Here is a 16,058-nt window from a genome sequence, read left to right on the forward strand (position 1 = left end):
GTGACTTTTGGGAGTAGTGCACCCCATTTCTGAAGTCCCTTTTTCAACAGCAGGAACCATTCGCAGAAAGCCGTACACAGCTGTGTGTCTCATTTGGTGTTCATGACAAATGCTGTCAGGTCAGCAGAACAGGTAATGTCTTCATTCTCCCCTAGTAATCAAGTCATAGAGCAGGGACTTACCACAGGTCTTCTGATTGCAAGACCTATTTCTCGTGTAAGTAAGGGAGCCTTCCTTCTGATCCTTGCTTACTTCAGGAGGAGCTGGTCTTCCAAGGAATAGGAACCATCTGCTAAAACAGCCCTACCCACAGGTGGTTCAAAACAAAGGGGGCCCTTAAGTGGGGAACTGAGCTTACACACACACACACACACACCCCATATATTTTTGGGGAAATCACTGAATCTGGAAGCCCATGATGGATCTTGGATTAAGAACCCTCTCATAACCTGTTTTCTAAAAAAAATTAGACTCATGAAATACTTGAGCCAGGAGAAATCTGCAGATTCACGCAGTTCAGCTTCCTCTTGTTTCCACGACTCAGGACCAGCCCTGTGTCTAGGCCTTGTTTACGGCAGTCTCCTTGCTTCTCCTGCCCCACCCCTGCAGGCCCAGGTGAAGCCTTGCTTCAGTTTGACGTGACCTTTCCCTTCTCTGAGCTTACAGCACCAGCCTGCAGTGTTTGGGCTACTCAGATAACAGAAATATGCTCAGAAAGTACCCAACACCATCTTTACTAAACACTTTTATGGATGTCTCACAGGTGCCAGGAACTGTGCTAAGGGTTTTATGTGCAGAGTGGTACTTAATGCTCAGTGATGTGGGTGTTTTTATTCTCACTTTACAAGTGAAGAAGCTGGGTATGGAGGTGATATAACTTGCCCAGAGTCACCCAGGCTGTGAGTGGTGAGGACAGGCCCTCAGCCGCCTGGATGGTCAGGTTCCCAGGTGCTGGAGCGCCACCTGTACGCTGGGCATTGCTGCTTTGCCCGTCGTGGTGGTGGTTAACTTCTATGAGCTCTTGGAGTGCTTCTGAAGGTGCTGTGTATTCTTCCCATGTAAAAGTGTTTTGTGCTCTTACTACTTACATTGTGTGTTCAAATTTTATATATAAGTAGAATAACCATGTATATTGTTTTATTTTCAACTTTTTCTTATGGAAAATTTAAAACAAAGAAGTAGACAGAATTATGTAACATATACCCCTGTGTGCAACTAACTGGAGCACTTGTTAATGTTTTGCCAATATTATTTCATTTTACCTCCCGACTCCCCAGTTTTTTTTCTGGAATATTTTAAAGCAAATGCCGGACATCACGTCATTCCACCTGTAAACATTTCAGTATGTATTTCTGACTGGATACATACTAATCCCAGATACATATCATTTTGAAACTTATTTCCTTCAACATTATTTTCTGAAATTATCCAGGTTGATACAAGTTAACTCCTGAGCTTTTTTTTTTTTTTTTTTTTAAGAGATGGGGTCTCACTCTGTTGCTCTGGCTGGCCTGGACCTCCTGGGCTCAAGCAGTTCTCCTACATCAGCCTCCCAGACAGCTGGGACTACAGACGCACACGACTGAGCATGTTTACCTTCTTTGTAGAACATCATTGTATGAATCTACCATGGTGTCTTTATTCCTTCCCCTCATGGAGGACATTTAGATCTTTCCATTTTTCCTTGTTACAGTGATGCAAGGACCATCATGGTCCATATTCCCATGTGCCCACGTGAGAGAGTTTCTCTAGGGTGCAGACTGGAAGTGGAATTCCTGGTGTGTAGAAAATACATACCTTTAACTCTGCTAGATCTGATTTTCAAAGTGCTTGAGTAAGTTTACGCTCAGCAGCAGTGTGTGAAAGGCCTTTGTAGTAGTTTTCTTTTACTGGTACAACAAATTATAAACATTGTGGCTTAAAACAACACAACACAAATTTGTCACTTAATAGTTCTGAAGGTCAGTAGCCCAATATGGGTCTCATTGGATTAAAATCCAGGTTTAATTGAGGGCTGCATTTTTTCTGAAGGTTCTGGGATAGTTAATTTCCTTGTTCATTTAAGTTGTTGGTGGAATATAGTTCCTTGCAGTCAGTTGTAGGACTAGGTCGCTGTTTTCTTGCTGGTTGTCAGCTGTGGTTGGTGGCTTCTAGAGCCCCCTGCGTTCTTTGGCCCGGGGCCCCTTTTCCCATCTTCGGGGCGACAGCAGCAGGTCCAGCGCCTCTCACGCCTCCCATCTCTCCTGCCTGACGTTTCTCTGACTGACTCTTCCACTTTGAAGGACTCATGAGGATATTTGGGCCCATCCAGATATCCCAGATAATCTCCTTGTTTTAAATTCTGCATTAACATTCCATTAACAACATTCCTATTGCCATGTAACGTAAAACAACCACAGGTTCCAGGAACTGGGACGTGAACATCTTTATCCCTAATAGCTTATAAATACATTCTTCTTTTTTTTAATCTTTTAAAATGATATTTTTAAGCATAAAGTTATACATATGTAGTACATATATGATAAAGAAACATACACACGCATTAATGTAGCCAGATTTATCAGTCTTGTTTTTGTGCTGTTGCCTGCGTTTTCTTCCATGCTTTTCATATTTTCAGTGTTAAACTGTTTGGAATTGGTTTTTTCCCTATGTAGTATCAAGTAGAGATCTAATTTAATTTTTCCATATAGATAGTCATTCTAGCTTTATATACTGAGAAGTCGATTATATCCTCACTGATCTGAAATGCTTCTCATAGTTCAAAGTACCACGTGTGCATAATTTGGTTTCTAGACTCTCTTTTTCTGTTGCGTTGGTCTTTGTTGCTAAAACTTTGTCATTTTAACTTTTCCTTTTGTTTTTATCAACAGTGAATATGATATTTATGGGTTCAGGACTGTACCTGAGGATGACGAGGAAGAGAAGTTGGTCGCCAAGGTCCGCGCGTTGGATCTGAAGACTCTCTACCTCACAGAAAACCAGGAAGTCTCCACTGGGGTCAAGTGGGAAAACTATTTTGCCAGTACAGTCAACAGGGAGATGATGTGCTCTCCAGAATTAAAAAACCTTATCCGTGCGGGCATTCCCCATGAGCACCGTTCCAAGGTATGGAAGTGGTGTGTGGACCGTCACACCAAGAAGTTCAAGGACAGCACGGAGCCTGGCCACTTCCAGACATTGCTGCAGAAGGCGCTGGAGAAACAGAACCCGGCCTCCAAGCAGATTGAGCTGGACTTGCTGCGAACTCTGCCCAACAACAAACATTACTCCTGCCCCACCTCAGAAGGCATACAGAAGCTACGCAACGTCCTCCTCGCCTTCTCCTGGCGGAATCCAGACATCGGCTACTGCCAAGGCCTAAACAGGTGGGGGCACAGCACAAAATGTTCCCATTTGCCATTAGGCAACTTGTAGGCACCGGTACTGCCTGGCAGCTCCCTCCCTTCCTGGTTGGCCAAGAAAAGTCAATATTTTAGAAGAAAAAAGTAGTTGCAGCAAGCCAGTTTTCATGACACAGTGTCCCCAGTTCTAGAAGAACTGAGAGAAACAAACATGCTTTCAGAAAGTATTAAGAACACAAGAGTTTAATTCATTTGAAACTACTGGAGTCTCATTTTTTCCTAGTCTCATCACACTTGGGTTTTGATCAGAAGTTTGATTTTATTAGTTTGTAATGCATGGAGTGGAAATTGATGGCCACCCCTTGTTTATGCAGTATACAGGATCTTTTTGTGAATCAAGAAGTCGCCCCAGACAATTATTCAGCTGATTGAAACTTAGCCCTTCATGGACTTAAACTTGTTTCCTTTTAAACTAGAACCTTTAACAGGTCTTGCATACTTCCCTACTTCCATAGGCAGAGGACGCTGAAAAGCCTCTCACATTTTCTTGGTGATCCAGGCTCATCCTCCTGAGCTGTGTAGGGATGGGACAAGACCTCAGGAGGACTGAGGTTTGCTCCCCACGAAGCTCTTCCTGTCACTGGACTTTGCACTGACTGCTTCTTAATGGCTTGCGCACTTTCTGCTTACTGCTGTCCTGGCAGTTGCCCATTTATATTTCTGTGTTATGAAAGTAGGTAATCAAGTTTGTAAAAAAAAAAAAGGATAAAGGTCCAGTGCAGTGGCTCACACCTGTAATCCCAACACTTTGGGAGGCCAAGGTGGAAGGATTGCTTGAGTCCAGGAGTTTGAAACCAGCCTGGGCAACATGGCGAAACCCCATCCCTACAAAAAATACAAAAAAAATTAGCTGGGTGCGGTGGGTCACACCTGTAATCCTGGCACTTTGGGAGGTCAAGGCAGGCAGATCACCTGACGTCAGGAGTTCAAGACCAGCCTGGCCAACATGGTGAGACCCTGTCTCTACTAAAAATACAAAACTTAGCCAGACAGTGGCACGTGCCTGTAATCCCACCTACTTGGGAGCCTGAGGGAGGAGATTTGCTTGAACCTGGGAGGCAGATGTTGCAGTGAGCCAAGATCGTGCCACTGCACTCCAGCCTGAACAACAGAGGGAGACTCCGTCAAAAAAAAAAAAAAAAAATTAGCTGGGCATGGTGGCATGCGCCTCTAATCCCAGCTACTTGGAAGGTTGAGGTGGGAGGATCGCTTGAGCCCAGGAGGTTGAGGCTGTAGTGAGCTGTGATCATACCACTATACTCCAGCCTGGGCAACAGAGTGAGACCCTGTCTCAAAAAAAAAAAAAAAAAAAAAAGATACGGATAAAGTAAGAATGGAAAAGCTCTGCCTGTGTACCTTAGGAATTCTGTAAGCCGTGCATGAGCTGGAGTTCTGAGTACTGACATTTGTTCTGGCTGCTCACAGGCCTTTTTGCTTCTGCTCCATGCCAGGTATTGACCTCCAGGTACGGGTTTTCTGTTTGTGTCTGAAATGAGAGTACTGCAGGAAGAAAGGGTTTTAAGCTGGAATGTTATTTGGTTAAGACCTGAAACCAAATGGTTTTCAGTAAGTCACTGTCTCTGTGGTGGTGAGGATAGGGCAGCCTCGCTGTGTGCCCTCAGAAGGTGAAAGGGACTAGAGCTACTTCTAGACAGTCTCCATTTTTAAAAAGCCTGTAAGTAGCATCCTCCCTAATGAACCAGTTTTGTTTTGCTTAAAGCCACCATTCACACTGTATACTCAATCTAAAAATTCCTGGAAGCTGGAAACCCCTGAAATTAAGGGTCCTGGTGAGGACTTGAGTGTGCCTGTTTGGGGTACAGTAATGCTCCGTTTATTTGGCATTGTTATGGAATCAGTTTTTTCCTACATAAATGATACTTGCAGATAATTGAAGCTTTCTCTCTACACCTCCACCCTCATCACCATTAAAACCTCTGAGTTGTAATTCTTTGGGATTTTTTTCTTCAAAGTATTTGGTACGTGTCCATGCCTTCTGAGCACCCAGAACTTCAGTAGGACAACTGTAGCCTTGTCTAGATGATGGTGATTCAGGCCTATCATCTGGAATATTGGTGAATATAAGTGATGTCCTCAAAGGCTCTGCCGCTTTCAGACTCCTTACCCTTTCTCCTGGCACCATCAAGTCCTGTGGATTTGGTGTCTCTGCTTGCGTGTCTTGTTTTTCTCTCCTCTGTCTCTGCCAGTGGTCACCATTCTCCTTTCCATCCCATCCCTGCATACTTGAGACATCCTCTTCCCGGACTTTTTTTCCATTTAATTTGAGATGAGTTCATTATAGTTTTATCTAAGGAAAAAATTTCTGAGAAATGGCTTCAGGGAATTTCCCATGAGTGTTGCTCATAAGCTTTGTGTGATGGGCAGAAGTTTTGGGTTTCAGCTGAGTAGAGGGAGGCCTATCTCTCACCTCTTCCTTTCCATCCTGCTGCGCCACATTCCCACTTGGAGCCATACCAGGGCTGTTGATTAGTGACAGCATGTAAATAGCTGACCTGTTTCCGTTATGAACAACAAAGCAACTGAGACACATGGTCCTCCTCCCCTGCTGTGCATGCAGCGGACACAGCACTGTTAGCTTCTCCGGGGTGCTCTCGTCTGCAGCCCATTTTATTCCTTCAGCCTGGAAGCAAGATGGCATTGGGAAAGCTGTTTTAAACCGCCCTGTGTTCTTTGTTACTTCCATTCACATCTGGATTTTTTTGTGTATGAAAGGGTTATCTGGAACTTCTTGATGAACTCAAAAGAATCAGCTGCATTTGCAAAAGCGTTATAATGGAAACTATTTAATGAGGCTGGTTGATCACTGGGAAACTATTTCATCTTTGAACAAAAACCAAATGAAAGTGGGGAAAAGTAGCTTTGCTTCTCAAATTTTAGGAAATGTCCTCCCCCCCCTTTCTTTTTTAATGAGACAAGGTCTCGTTCTGTTGCACAGGCTGGAGTGCAGTGGTGCGATCATCATTCACTGTAGCCTTCACCTCCTGGGCTCAAGTGATCCTCCTGCCTCAGACTCCTGGGTAGCTAGGATTACAGGTGCGCGTCACTACTCTTGGCTGATTTTTGTTTTTTGTTTTTTTAGAAATGGGGTCTTGCTATGTTGCCCAGGCTGGTCTTAAACTCCTGGCCTCAAGTGATCTTCCTGTCTTGGCTGCCCAGAGTGCTGGGATAATAGGCGTGAGCCATTAAGCCAGGTCCTTATTATTTTTTATTGGAGAACTAGAAATAGTTTTGGCCGTGGGAGAAAAAGTGGCTTAAAGCAGACGGTCTCTGTGGAGACTGTGGTAGCAGCTGTCTGTGCCTGGGCTCTCATCTTGTCCTCCCTTTGCTTGTAGGTTGGTGGCAGTGGCCCTCCTGTACCTGGAACAAGAAGATGCTTTCTGGTGTCTCGTTACCATAGTGGAAGTTTTCATGCCCCGAGACTATTATACAAAGACTCTTTTAGGATCCCAGGTAGTTCTGAAAATTCTGTGTTTCAGTCATCACTTTTAGAATTGCAGCTGAAATGTGACCTGAATTAAACCTGTGGTCGGGGTTGGGGATTGCTTTGTGTACATGACTTCAGAGACTGATTCCTGAAGACAGCAGGCCACATCTCAGAGGCTGTCCCCAGTCATGGCCTGCTGTTTGTGACTGAGGCCGAGTTGAGTTCATTCAGCCCCCTGCGAACCAGCAGAGACAGACCCGTCCTGCAGGCCTAACATTGTGTTCACTGCTCTGCGCTCTCTTCCCGGGACACAGACCTACCAGCGGGCTGAGTCATAATCCAGGCGTGCTTGGGTGACTGGTGTGTTAGCTCAGGCTGTCAAGAAACAGATGTCAGGCTGGGATGAGACAAACCAGAGACTTTGGCATGGGGGAACCCCTGTGGAGGACAAGGGACAGAGAAGCTCTAGCCCCAGGAAGGGAGGAGGATGGGGAGGAGAGTCCCAGACCCTGTGCAGTGACCACCATGAAGTCCTGAGGAAGTCTGGGCAGGGCCAGTGGGGAGCCCTCAAGCCAAGGGCAGTGACCAAGGCACCCACCTCCACAGATGGGCTGCATTCGTGCCCCTGCCGCACCCGTGCCCTGCTGCTGGAAATGAACATGGTGATGCACCAGAGGGGCAGCAGCAGAGCCTGCAGTCACCTCCCACAGTGGGGGTCTGAGTGGCGCATTTCATGCCGTCCATACCTGGAGTCTGATGCCAGGGGCCAGGGCAGGGTGATAAGGGCAGGAGAGCCCAGTGTTTCCGTCTTTGCTTGGGACGGTCCTGGCCCTGGACCAGATCCTTGGCCCTTGCATCATCCCTAGGCTGAGCTGGGGCTGCTGTCGGCACTGGCTTCCCCATAAGCCGGCCCTTTGCATGTGGCCCAGCCTCAGGCAGCTTCTATCTTAGCCACAGCTGTGCCCGTGTGTGCCTACTCTGTCTCTTGTCTCTTCTCCAGGTCTGTGCCCCGACCTGGCCTACCTGCTCACAGCCTCTGCTTGCCCTTCTCCTGCACCACTCGGTGTCACAAGGCCTGGACCCACAGGCCAGCGAGAGGTGCTGGCAGGAGACTGAAGGGTGACAGGAGGGACTGAAGGGGTTTTCCCTCTCCCCGTCTCGGGCACTGTCTCTGAAGGTGGCTTTGTCTCCTCTGTGCCCAGCTCCTGGTCGGTGTTTCCTCTGTACCAACAGCTGACCCTACCGGCTCCCTTCATTGTTCCCCGCAGGGTGGCTTTCTGCCCTTGCTATAACTCTGGGCTGCCTCGCTGTCAGCTGTTTGGCTTCTCAGCTTTTCTCTCAACGATGTGGCCAGCCTCTGGATGACATTCACTCTGTGACACATATTTAGAGGGACTTCCATTTTCCTGGCTGGACCCTGAGCGAGTGTTCTTTGCATTTGCATTTCTGCCTTTGGAGGGAGGGTCATCATTATTGCCTCCTATTTCCGCCTGTGCTCCTCACCTCTCTAGCTCCCCAGGCTGGAAACTCAAGCCATCCTGGACTCTTGCCTCCTTCCTCTGTATCCCTGCCGTCAACATTTCTAGTGCTGCCACCTGCCTGGAAGCTTACATCTGTGTCCCCTTTTTGTCCGTCTCACCACGGTGGGACCACCGTCCCCTCTCCATCACTGCAGTTGCCTCTCTCCTTTCTTCTCGCTGCCACTCGCCTACTGCTCCAGTTTAACCTCTGTCTCACTCAGGCATTCAGTCTCGTCCCTCTGCTGCTGTTGTCCGGGGCTCCTCAGGGTAAAGATGCCTTCGAATGCCGCCAGGGCCCTCCTTCCTGCCTGCTGATGGGACATATGTTCTCTGGGCATGCCCATCCTCTGGGTACTTTCCTACGTAATCCCTCTACTGGAACAACATCCCATTGCTCATCTCCCTGGGAAGCTCCTGTGCAGCCTTAGCACACAGACATCTCCTCTGTGAGTGGTCCTCCCTGCCCCAAGGCAGGCACGGGGCCCTGCTGCTATTCCCGCTGCTCCGGTGCAGGCCTCTGGGACAGCAGCCACCTGATTGGATCATCCTTGTGTGCCTGCCTGTCCTCCAGCTAGTCAGTGGTACCTGAGGGCCATGGCCCTGTCTTTCCTTTTTCTTTCTTTTTCCTTTTCCTCTATGCCTGGCACCCCACATAGTAAATGTTTGAACTTACATGAGCTACTCTTTGACCAGGGAAGGGGACCTGGCATTTACTGAGCCCTGGCCCCGTGCCAGCAGCTGTACAACTGCACAGAGCCCTGCAAGCTTGAGCATCAGTCTCCCTATTTGACTTGGGAGAAAACTGGGAGCCGAAGACACTAATAAGCAATTTGCCTGAGGTGCCACTGCTGAAGGGCTGAGCTGGGGTTTGAACTCAGGCCTCTGCAGCTCTGGGCCTAAGCTTGCCCATCTCTGCCCAGTGCCTAGAACGTCACAGGAGGGTGGCAAGAGAGTCAGAGCTCTGGCCTTCCCAGAGGGTGGACTTTCGCCACAGCTGCCCCCTTCAGGTCCCTGTCCCAGTTTCACAGATGTCAGTGGATCCCAGGAGAAGCTCATCTGGTCTCCCTGTGATCACTTCACTTGCTAATTACCCAGGAAATGTATTGTTCTGTTGCATTGGTGTGTAGGAAATGAACAGCAACAGGAAGAGGCAGTAGTCAGTCAGGTGGGATTAGAGGGTCAGTAAAGAAAGTTTTGTGTGTTCATGGGCACCTGAAAGCTAATAGCTTTCAAAAATTCAAATTTAAAATATCAGGTGACCCAGTGTTTCAGAATAAGAAAAATGAAGGATTGATCTTTCTTAATTCCATTGAAGTGTAGCCAAGCACCTTGGTTAGGAACTTGGGTGGAGGGTCACATGTAGTAGTAGGTCACAACCCAGGCCCTACCTCCTATGAGCTGTGGAGCTTGGACACATCACTTAACAGCTCTGTGCCTCAGTTTCCCCATATGTAAGATGAGAGTAATACCCCTTCACACAGATTATTTGAGGTTGAATTCAGATGATGCATTAAAAAAAGTTGAATGTAATGCTCAGAACATTGTAAAAACTCAATAAAAGTTGGTAGTATTGTTATAGGGGAAGACTTATTTTAAATGTCTGGATTTAAGATAAAATTTGCATCACATTGTCATGTAAACATAAATGTAAATTCTAAGGAGACTTCTCCCTCCCCCCGCCGACTATACAAGTAATAGATGCTCACGAAAGAGAAGTTAGGCAATGTAGAAAGATGTTAAGAGGAAAATGGAAATTACCTGTTATCCTACCAACTGGAGAACCATGGTTAGCATTTTGATGTATTTCCTTTTGCTTTTTTTCCCCTAGTTCATATAGGTGTCCAAATTGAGAGCACACTGTATCCTGGCTGGTTCACATTATAGCATGAGCATTTTCCCATGTCATTTTATACTGTGTACCCATCCTATTTGGTGGCCTAATACTCCATCAGGTGGGTGCTAGAACATGTTTAATTATCCTCCTGCTTATCGATGGCCATTATGTAAGGTGGCTCTTAAAATGCGGATAGCTTTGTGTGTGCTGTCGACCCTCAGCACTGGGCTTTGCCAATCACTGTCAAACTGCCTCCTGCCAGAATCAAGTGCCTGAGCCCCGTGTCCACTGCTACTACAGTCCACATGCTTGTCAGCTTTTCCATTCATTCCATCCTTTGAGTGCATGTTCTGTGCCAGGACCTTTCTAGGTGCTGAGGACACAGAGATGAATGACACAGTCATTCCATGTCCTCCAGAGCTCAGTGGAGGAGGAAGCTTGAACAGAGGCCAGAGCAAGCGTTCCCTGGCAGCCTGCTCCACACCAGCCCTCCGCCAAGCACCCGGGCAGCCTTAAGAGTGAGGCACAGTCTGCCTCCTAGTTCGGAGAAGAGATGTGTACAAGGATCTCCTCCAACGTCAGGGCCAGCTGATATGCCCCTCCCTCTTGGACGTCTTCAGCTAGATCCTCCAGGCTGAATGAATCACGTCATCATCAACTGGTCTTACAGTGAGCTGTCCGTCTCCCTTGCCACTTTATTGCTCCCTAAAGGCAGCTCCTGACTGGGCATGAAATATGGGAAAGTACGTACAGTTGACCCTTGAATAACGTGGGTTTGAACTGCATGGGTCCACTTACATGTGGATTTTTTCAAACAAACACAGACTGAAAATACAGTATTCACAGGATGTGAAACTCTCTTATATGGAGGGCCAGCTTTTTGTGCATACACCAAGGGATGACTATCGTTGTTTTTTATACTATGGATAGAGAAATTGTTTTAGTAGGTTGGTACTAGGTTTTTATTTTTATCTTTTTCCCATCAAATCCAATTGATTAGAATTAAAAGCATCAAAGGGTAGTCCGCTGTGTGAGGTTAAGTATTGTTTTGTGAAACATTTATTTTTGTTTTGTACACGTGCACACTGGTTCACGTGGACTGGGTGATGGTTGAAGATGCATGTTTTTTTGTGAGTCATAGACAAAGGCTAGGAAAGCCCCTGGCTGACAGGATAGTGTCTTGACTCCTCAGTGTGATTCAGGGGTGTCTGTGACCAGCTTCTGCCTGGCTGTGCTGCCTCACCTCCCAGCCCTCCTGCCTGGAAGCCTGAACTCCAGCTGTAGGAACGGTTTCTTCTCAGGGCTTGGCCGGGACCTGTCCGTGGTTCCACAGGGCTGTATGAACACATCGTTACCAGGGCCTGGCCATAGTTAGGATGGTCCATGTGTCTGGCCTTCCCCTCTCATCTTTTAACTCCTTGAGGTCAGGGTTGAACCTTATTTTTGCTCTGCCCAGCGCTGGTGCCATGCCTGACACAGAGTGGTGGTAACCAGGTATCGCTTGTCTGTCGTGCGATGGGTAGTTTATATAAGCCTCATTTAATCCTCACAGTAGTCCAGTAAGAGAGAGGTAATTAACTATTTTCCACATGAGGCACAGAGCCATTTAGAGCATAATTTGCTAAAAGCCACCCAGCTAGTAAGTGATAGAGCTGAGATTCAGACTCAGGTCCATGTGATGCTGGAGTCCTTGCCACCCCCACTGCACATAGAGCCCAGCAAATGTTTGTTGAATGGACGTGGTGATGCTGCTTCCTCTTTGACTCAAGACTCCCATCTGCCCAGGATTCCAGTTTTTGGCCCTTTGTGTCAACGTCTCCTGTAGTTACATGTGGATTAGCAAGGCTGACTGTCCCACCTGCTCCTTGCAGTGGCCTATTTCCCAGGGCATTTTGAGTGCAAGAGTTGGTTTCAGGTCACGGACCCCCCCCCCCCCCCCACTCCCATGCCCTGTGGAAAGCATGTGTTTAGCAGACACTTGGTGTGTACCTGCAGCACACCAGGTCAGCACTGCTGGAACATGGTAGTCTGGTTCTGTGATGGGCCCCACGGCGCATTTGGAACGGTCGTGCTGCTGTCACGTGGGCTCCACCCCCAGGCTCTCAGGTTGTGTGTCTGTTTGTCTGCTTACCCGGTGACCTGGCAGGCCCCATACACCTCTCCCCTTTGTTCCCTCTCCAGGTGGACCAGCGGGTGTTCAGAGACCTCATGAGTGAGAAGCTGCCTCGGTTGCATGGCCACTTTGAACAGTACAAAGTTGACTACACCCTCATCACTTTCAACTGGTTTCTGGTGGTGTTTGTTGATAGTGTCGTTAGTGACATCCTCTTTAAAATATGGGACTCTTTCCTTTATGAAGGACCAAAGGTGGGTTAGCTCAGCTCAGCTATTTTCAGATATACATGCTTGACAACCGTCAGCAGCGTTGGTGGCGGTAGAGTGGCTGGCTCACCTGGAACTTGGGAGGATTACCACGGTGCCCACGGGATCTCAGCATGGCCTGACTAGAGCTGGGTCCAGGGTATCAGGAAACCACAGTCATTTGTTCATGTATCAGAAACATTCAACCCACATCAAGCCCTGTGATAGGCGCTGGGAGCTGTGACTTATAGTTGGAGCCTGAGCCTCACCATCTGTCAAATGTCTGGTGGTGTTGCCCCATCATATGGAGGAGGAGATGGAGACCCAGAGATCTAATAAGCAGGGGATTAGGGGGACTAACGAGGGGGAGCCAACTGCAGAGCCTTACTGCCCATGAGCCTCCCACTCGCTCTGTTGTATGTTTTTTAAAAATCAGTTTTTGAATAAGGAATACATTTACATACTAAACCCTAATTGTATAAACAGGTGTATGTAATGGAGTGGAGGCCCCCCTAGTCTTCTAGTTACTCTTCTCAATTTATTCTATACCTTAGCTGGGCACAGTGGCATGTGCCAATTGTCTCAGCTATTTGGGAGGCTGAGGTAGGAGGATCATTTGAGTCCAGGAGTTAAAGTCTAGCCTGGGCAACATAGCAAGACCCGGAAAACAAACTAAATAAGAGAAAGTACAGGTTGGCACAGGCCCTTAGATATGGGAAAAGCAATTTGTTCCAAAGCTGCTTGAACTCGCAAGACTACCAGGAGTCCATTCCCTTTAACCTCTAATGTACCCCAAACACAAATTTAAAAAAAAAAAAAAAGGCCAGGTGCAGTGGCTGACACTTGTAATCCCAGAACTTTGGGAGGCCGAGGCAGGTGGATCATGAGGTCAGGAGATGGAGACCATCGTGGCTAACATGGTAAAACCCCGCCTCTACTCAAAATACAAAAATAGCCGGGTGTGGTGGCGGGCGCCTGTAGTCCCAGCTACTCAGGAGGCTGAGGCAGGAGAATCACTTGAACCTGGGAGGCAGAGGTTGCAGTGAGCCGAGATTGCGCCGCTGTATTCCAGCCTGGGTGCCAGAGCAAGACTCCATCTCAAAAAAAATAAATAAAAAATAAAAATAAAAATTTTAAAAATCTCCTTCCCTGTCTTCAAAAGTACACTAGTTGAGATGGAAACAGCCTCTGTAGGTGGGACTTTCTAAGAGTTTCAAAATCAGAAAACTTTGGTTTTGGTTTTATTTTAAAATGATTCCTTATGCTTGTTACTTATGCTTTATTGACTAGAAGTGTTCTCTGAATATGAAAGGATTCCACAAAGATCTCCTATAAGGAGATTTTTGGTTTGGGCTGATGTGTTGTTGAAAACCACCAGAGTTTATTTTCCTGTAATAAAGGAGTCTTGGCCTAGCCAGGAAAAATTGCCCCTCAGGTCAGTTGTCTTTCCCCAGGTTGGGGCCCATGCAAGCCATGTCCCCCTGTCCCCAGTGGGGCCAGCACCCCCCTGGAGTCCAGCCTTGTGCCTGGACCCACGAGGGTTTTTCCGCTAACAGATTTCCCTGTTTATTCCACAGGTTATTTTCCGTTTTGCTCTGGCACTTTTTAAGTACAAGGAAGAGGAGATTTTGAAATTGCAAGATTCCATGTCTATATTTAAGTATCTCCGCTACTTCACTCGCACTATCCTTGATGCTAGGTGAGTCCTGGGGAGTTCTCAGATGTCAAGGAGAGCAGGAAGCCTGGCCCCTGCCTCCTTGAGAGTAGTGTGTCCTTGCTGTCTTCCAACTCAGAGCCGTGCCAGGTGTACGGTGTGGGAGGGGCATTGCTTTCCAGGGAAAGGAAGGAGTAAGGGGTGTGAGCCCCAAGTAGCCTTACGTAGGAGGAACTGAGATGATTCTGTCCTTTGTCCTACAAACACAGATCCCAACAACCAACAGCAATAGTTTCATTTGTCTAGAAAGCATTTACTGAGTACCTGCTGCGTGGTAGGGCCTGTGCTGCACACTGAGGATGACGGATGGAGAGTAAGGCCTGTCCTAGAAGACCTTGCTGGGGACACTGTTGCGCATCATTTGATCCGTGCTGTGGTAGAGGGAGCCCAGGCCGGAGAAAGGCTGAGTAAGCTGGCCAAGGGGCAGCAAGGAAACAGTATGGGGGCAGGGGTCCTTCAGGAGCGGTGGCGCAGAACTGTGGGGCAAGTGTGTTTGGGGAAGTGTGGAGGCAGCTCAGCCCGGCTGGTGCCAGTGTGGCTGGGCCATAGCAGAGCTGGGCTGTCAGGGTGCTTACAGACTTTGCTCAGGACTTGAGGCTTCATCCTGAGCGCTAGGAAGTATTACAGGGTTAGGCAAGAGACAAACAGGTCAGATTGGGGCAGGACTGGTGACTGTTAGAGGGCTCTAGGGAGAGAGGTGGTGACCTGGGGGAGAGGTGGTCCCACAGATGGAGAAGGAGGGTAGATTGAAGAGAGGGAGGGAGGAATTTGACTTGGAGGACCCCTGAGTTTCTGGCCTGGGAGGCCAAGTGTTCAGGAATCCTCCCTGGCCACACAATCATTGCCTGTTCTGGGCCACCTTTGTCTGTGTGTCCCCTGGACCACAGCTGTTGGCTGCTCTGACCCTGACAGCTGATTCAGACACTGGGAGCTGAGGTGCTGGCTGAGGCCATGCCAGGCCTCCTGGAGGTCGTTGCTATTTTCAGGGTCTTTTATTGGGAGTGGGTTTGTAAGTTTCAGGCTTACTAATAGCACCAACAACAGTGCCCTGATTTCTGCCAAATGAGAAAGGATATTGGAATCATATTTGCTGGAGAAAGTTTGATTCTGAGTCCTGGGGTGAGCCTTGAGAGTTTCTGTTCATCTCGTGTTGGGTCAGGATTCCTGAGAGTGACACGGAATGAGCTCACCCATGCCGACAGCTAGGGCTGTGTCGGAAGCGCCGCTGCCCTCAGTTCTGTACTGGGTCCCAGGCGCTGCCAGGAGGAGCAGAGGCGAGTGGGCGTGACTCTGGCGAGTGCCCGCCCCTTCCCTGGTACCACCACTGCTGGACCTTGCATGGTCCTGCAGCGCCTCCTTGCGAGCGGCTCGCAGTACAGTCTCCCCTGCAGCTTGCTTTAGAAAGCTGGGTCGCCAGACCAGCAGGTGCTTTAAGGAGTGCCAGGCCACAGTGACAGGCTCCCCAATGTTATCAAGACTGCAGGGGCCCATAACCCGCCTATGGGCTGCAGCCTCAGTGTTTTAATGAGCTCCCCAGACTAGAGGTTGCAAGGAGGCCAGTCCTGCAGCACAGTGAGTGGCCTTCAGAAACACAGGGAGGGAGTTGTGTGGTCAGCTGCATTCAGGAGACGGGGATTAAACAGGATTGAACCAGGCTCTGCAGCAGAACTTCTGGGAGCCTTTCAAGGTGCTGAGCATCGTCTCCCAAGTTTAGCTGACCACGGGGCGCCTTCTCATCTCCCAGAGGAATCTTCCAGGCCTGAGGCAGAGGTGGGATCTGGCT

At 48.3% G+C, this 16,058-nt stretch overlaps 1 protein-coding gene across 1 annotated transcript in view; it reads left to right on the forward strand.

Annotated features, from left to right (window-relative positions):
- LOC105493153 (TBC1 domain family member 2B) overlaps nt 1-16,058 on the forward strand; it is an 82,775-nt gene that overhangs the window by 61,550 nt on the left and 5,167 nt on the right. The window contains exons 9-12 of the mRNA XM_011760627.2: nt 2,871-3,365; nt 6,755-6,872; nt 12,382-12,567; nt 14,139-14,260. Of these exons, the coding sequence (XP_011758929.2) occupies nt 2,871-3,365; nt 6,755-6,872; nt 12,382-12,567; nt 14,139-14,260 (921 nt within the window). The remainder of the gene's footprint in view (nt 1-2,870; nt 3,366-6,754; nt 6,873-12,381; nt 12,568-14,138; nt 14,261-16,058) is intronic.

Source organism: Macaca nemestrina, chromosome 7, assembly GCF_043159975.1.
Source record: "Macaca nemestrina isolate mMacNem1 chromosome 7, mMacNem.hap1, whole genome shotgun sequence".
Classification (NCBI taxonomy): Eukaryota; Metazoa; Chordata; class Mammalia; order Primates; family Cercopithecidae; genus Macaca; species Macaca nemestrina.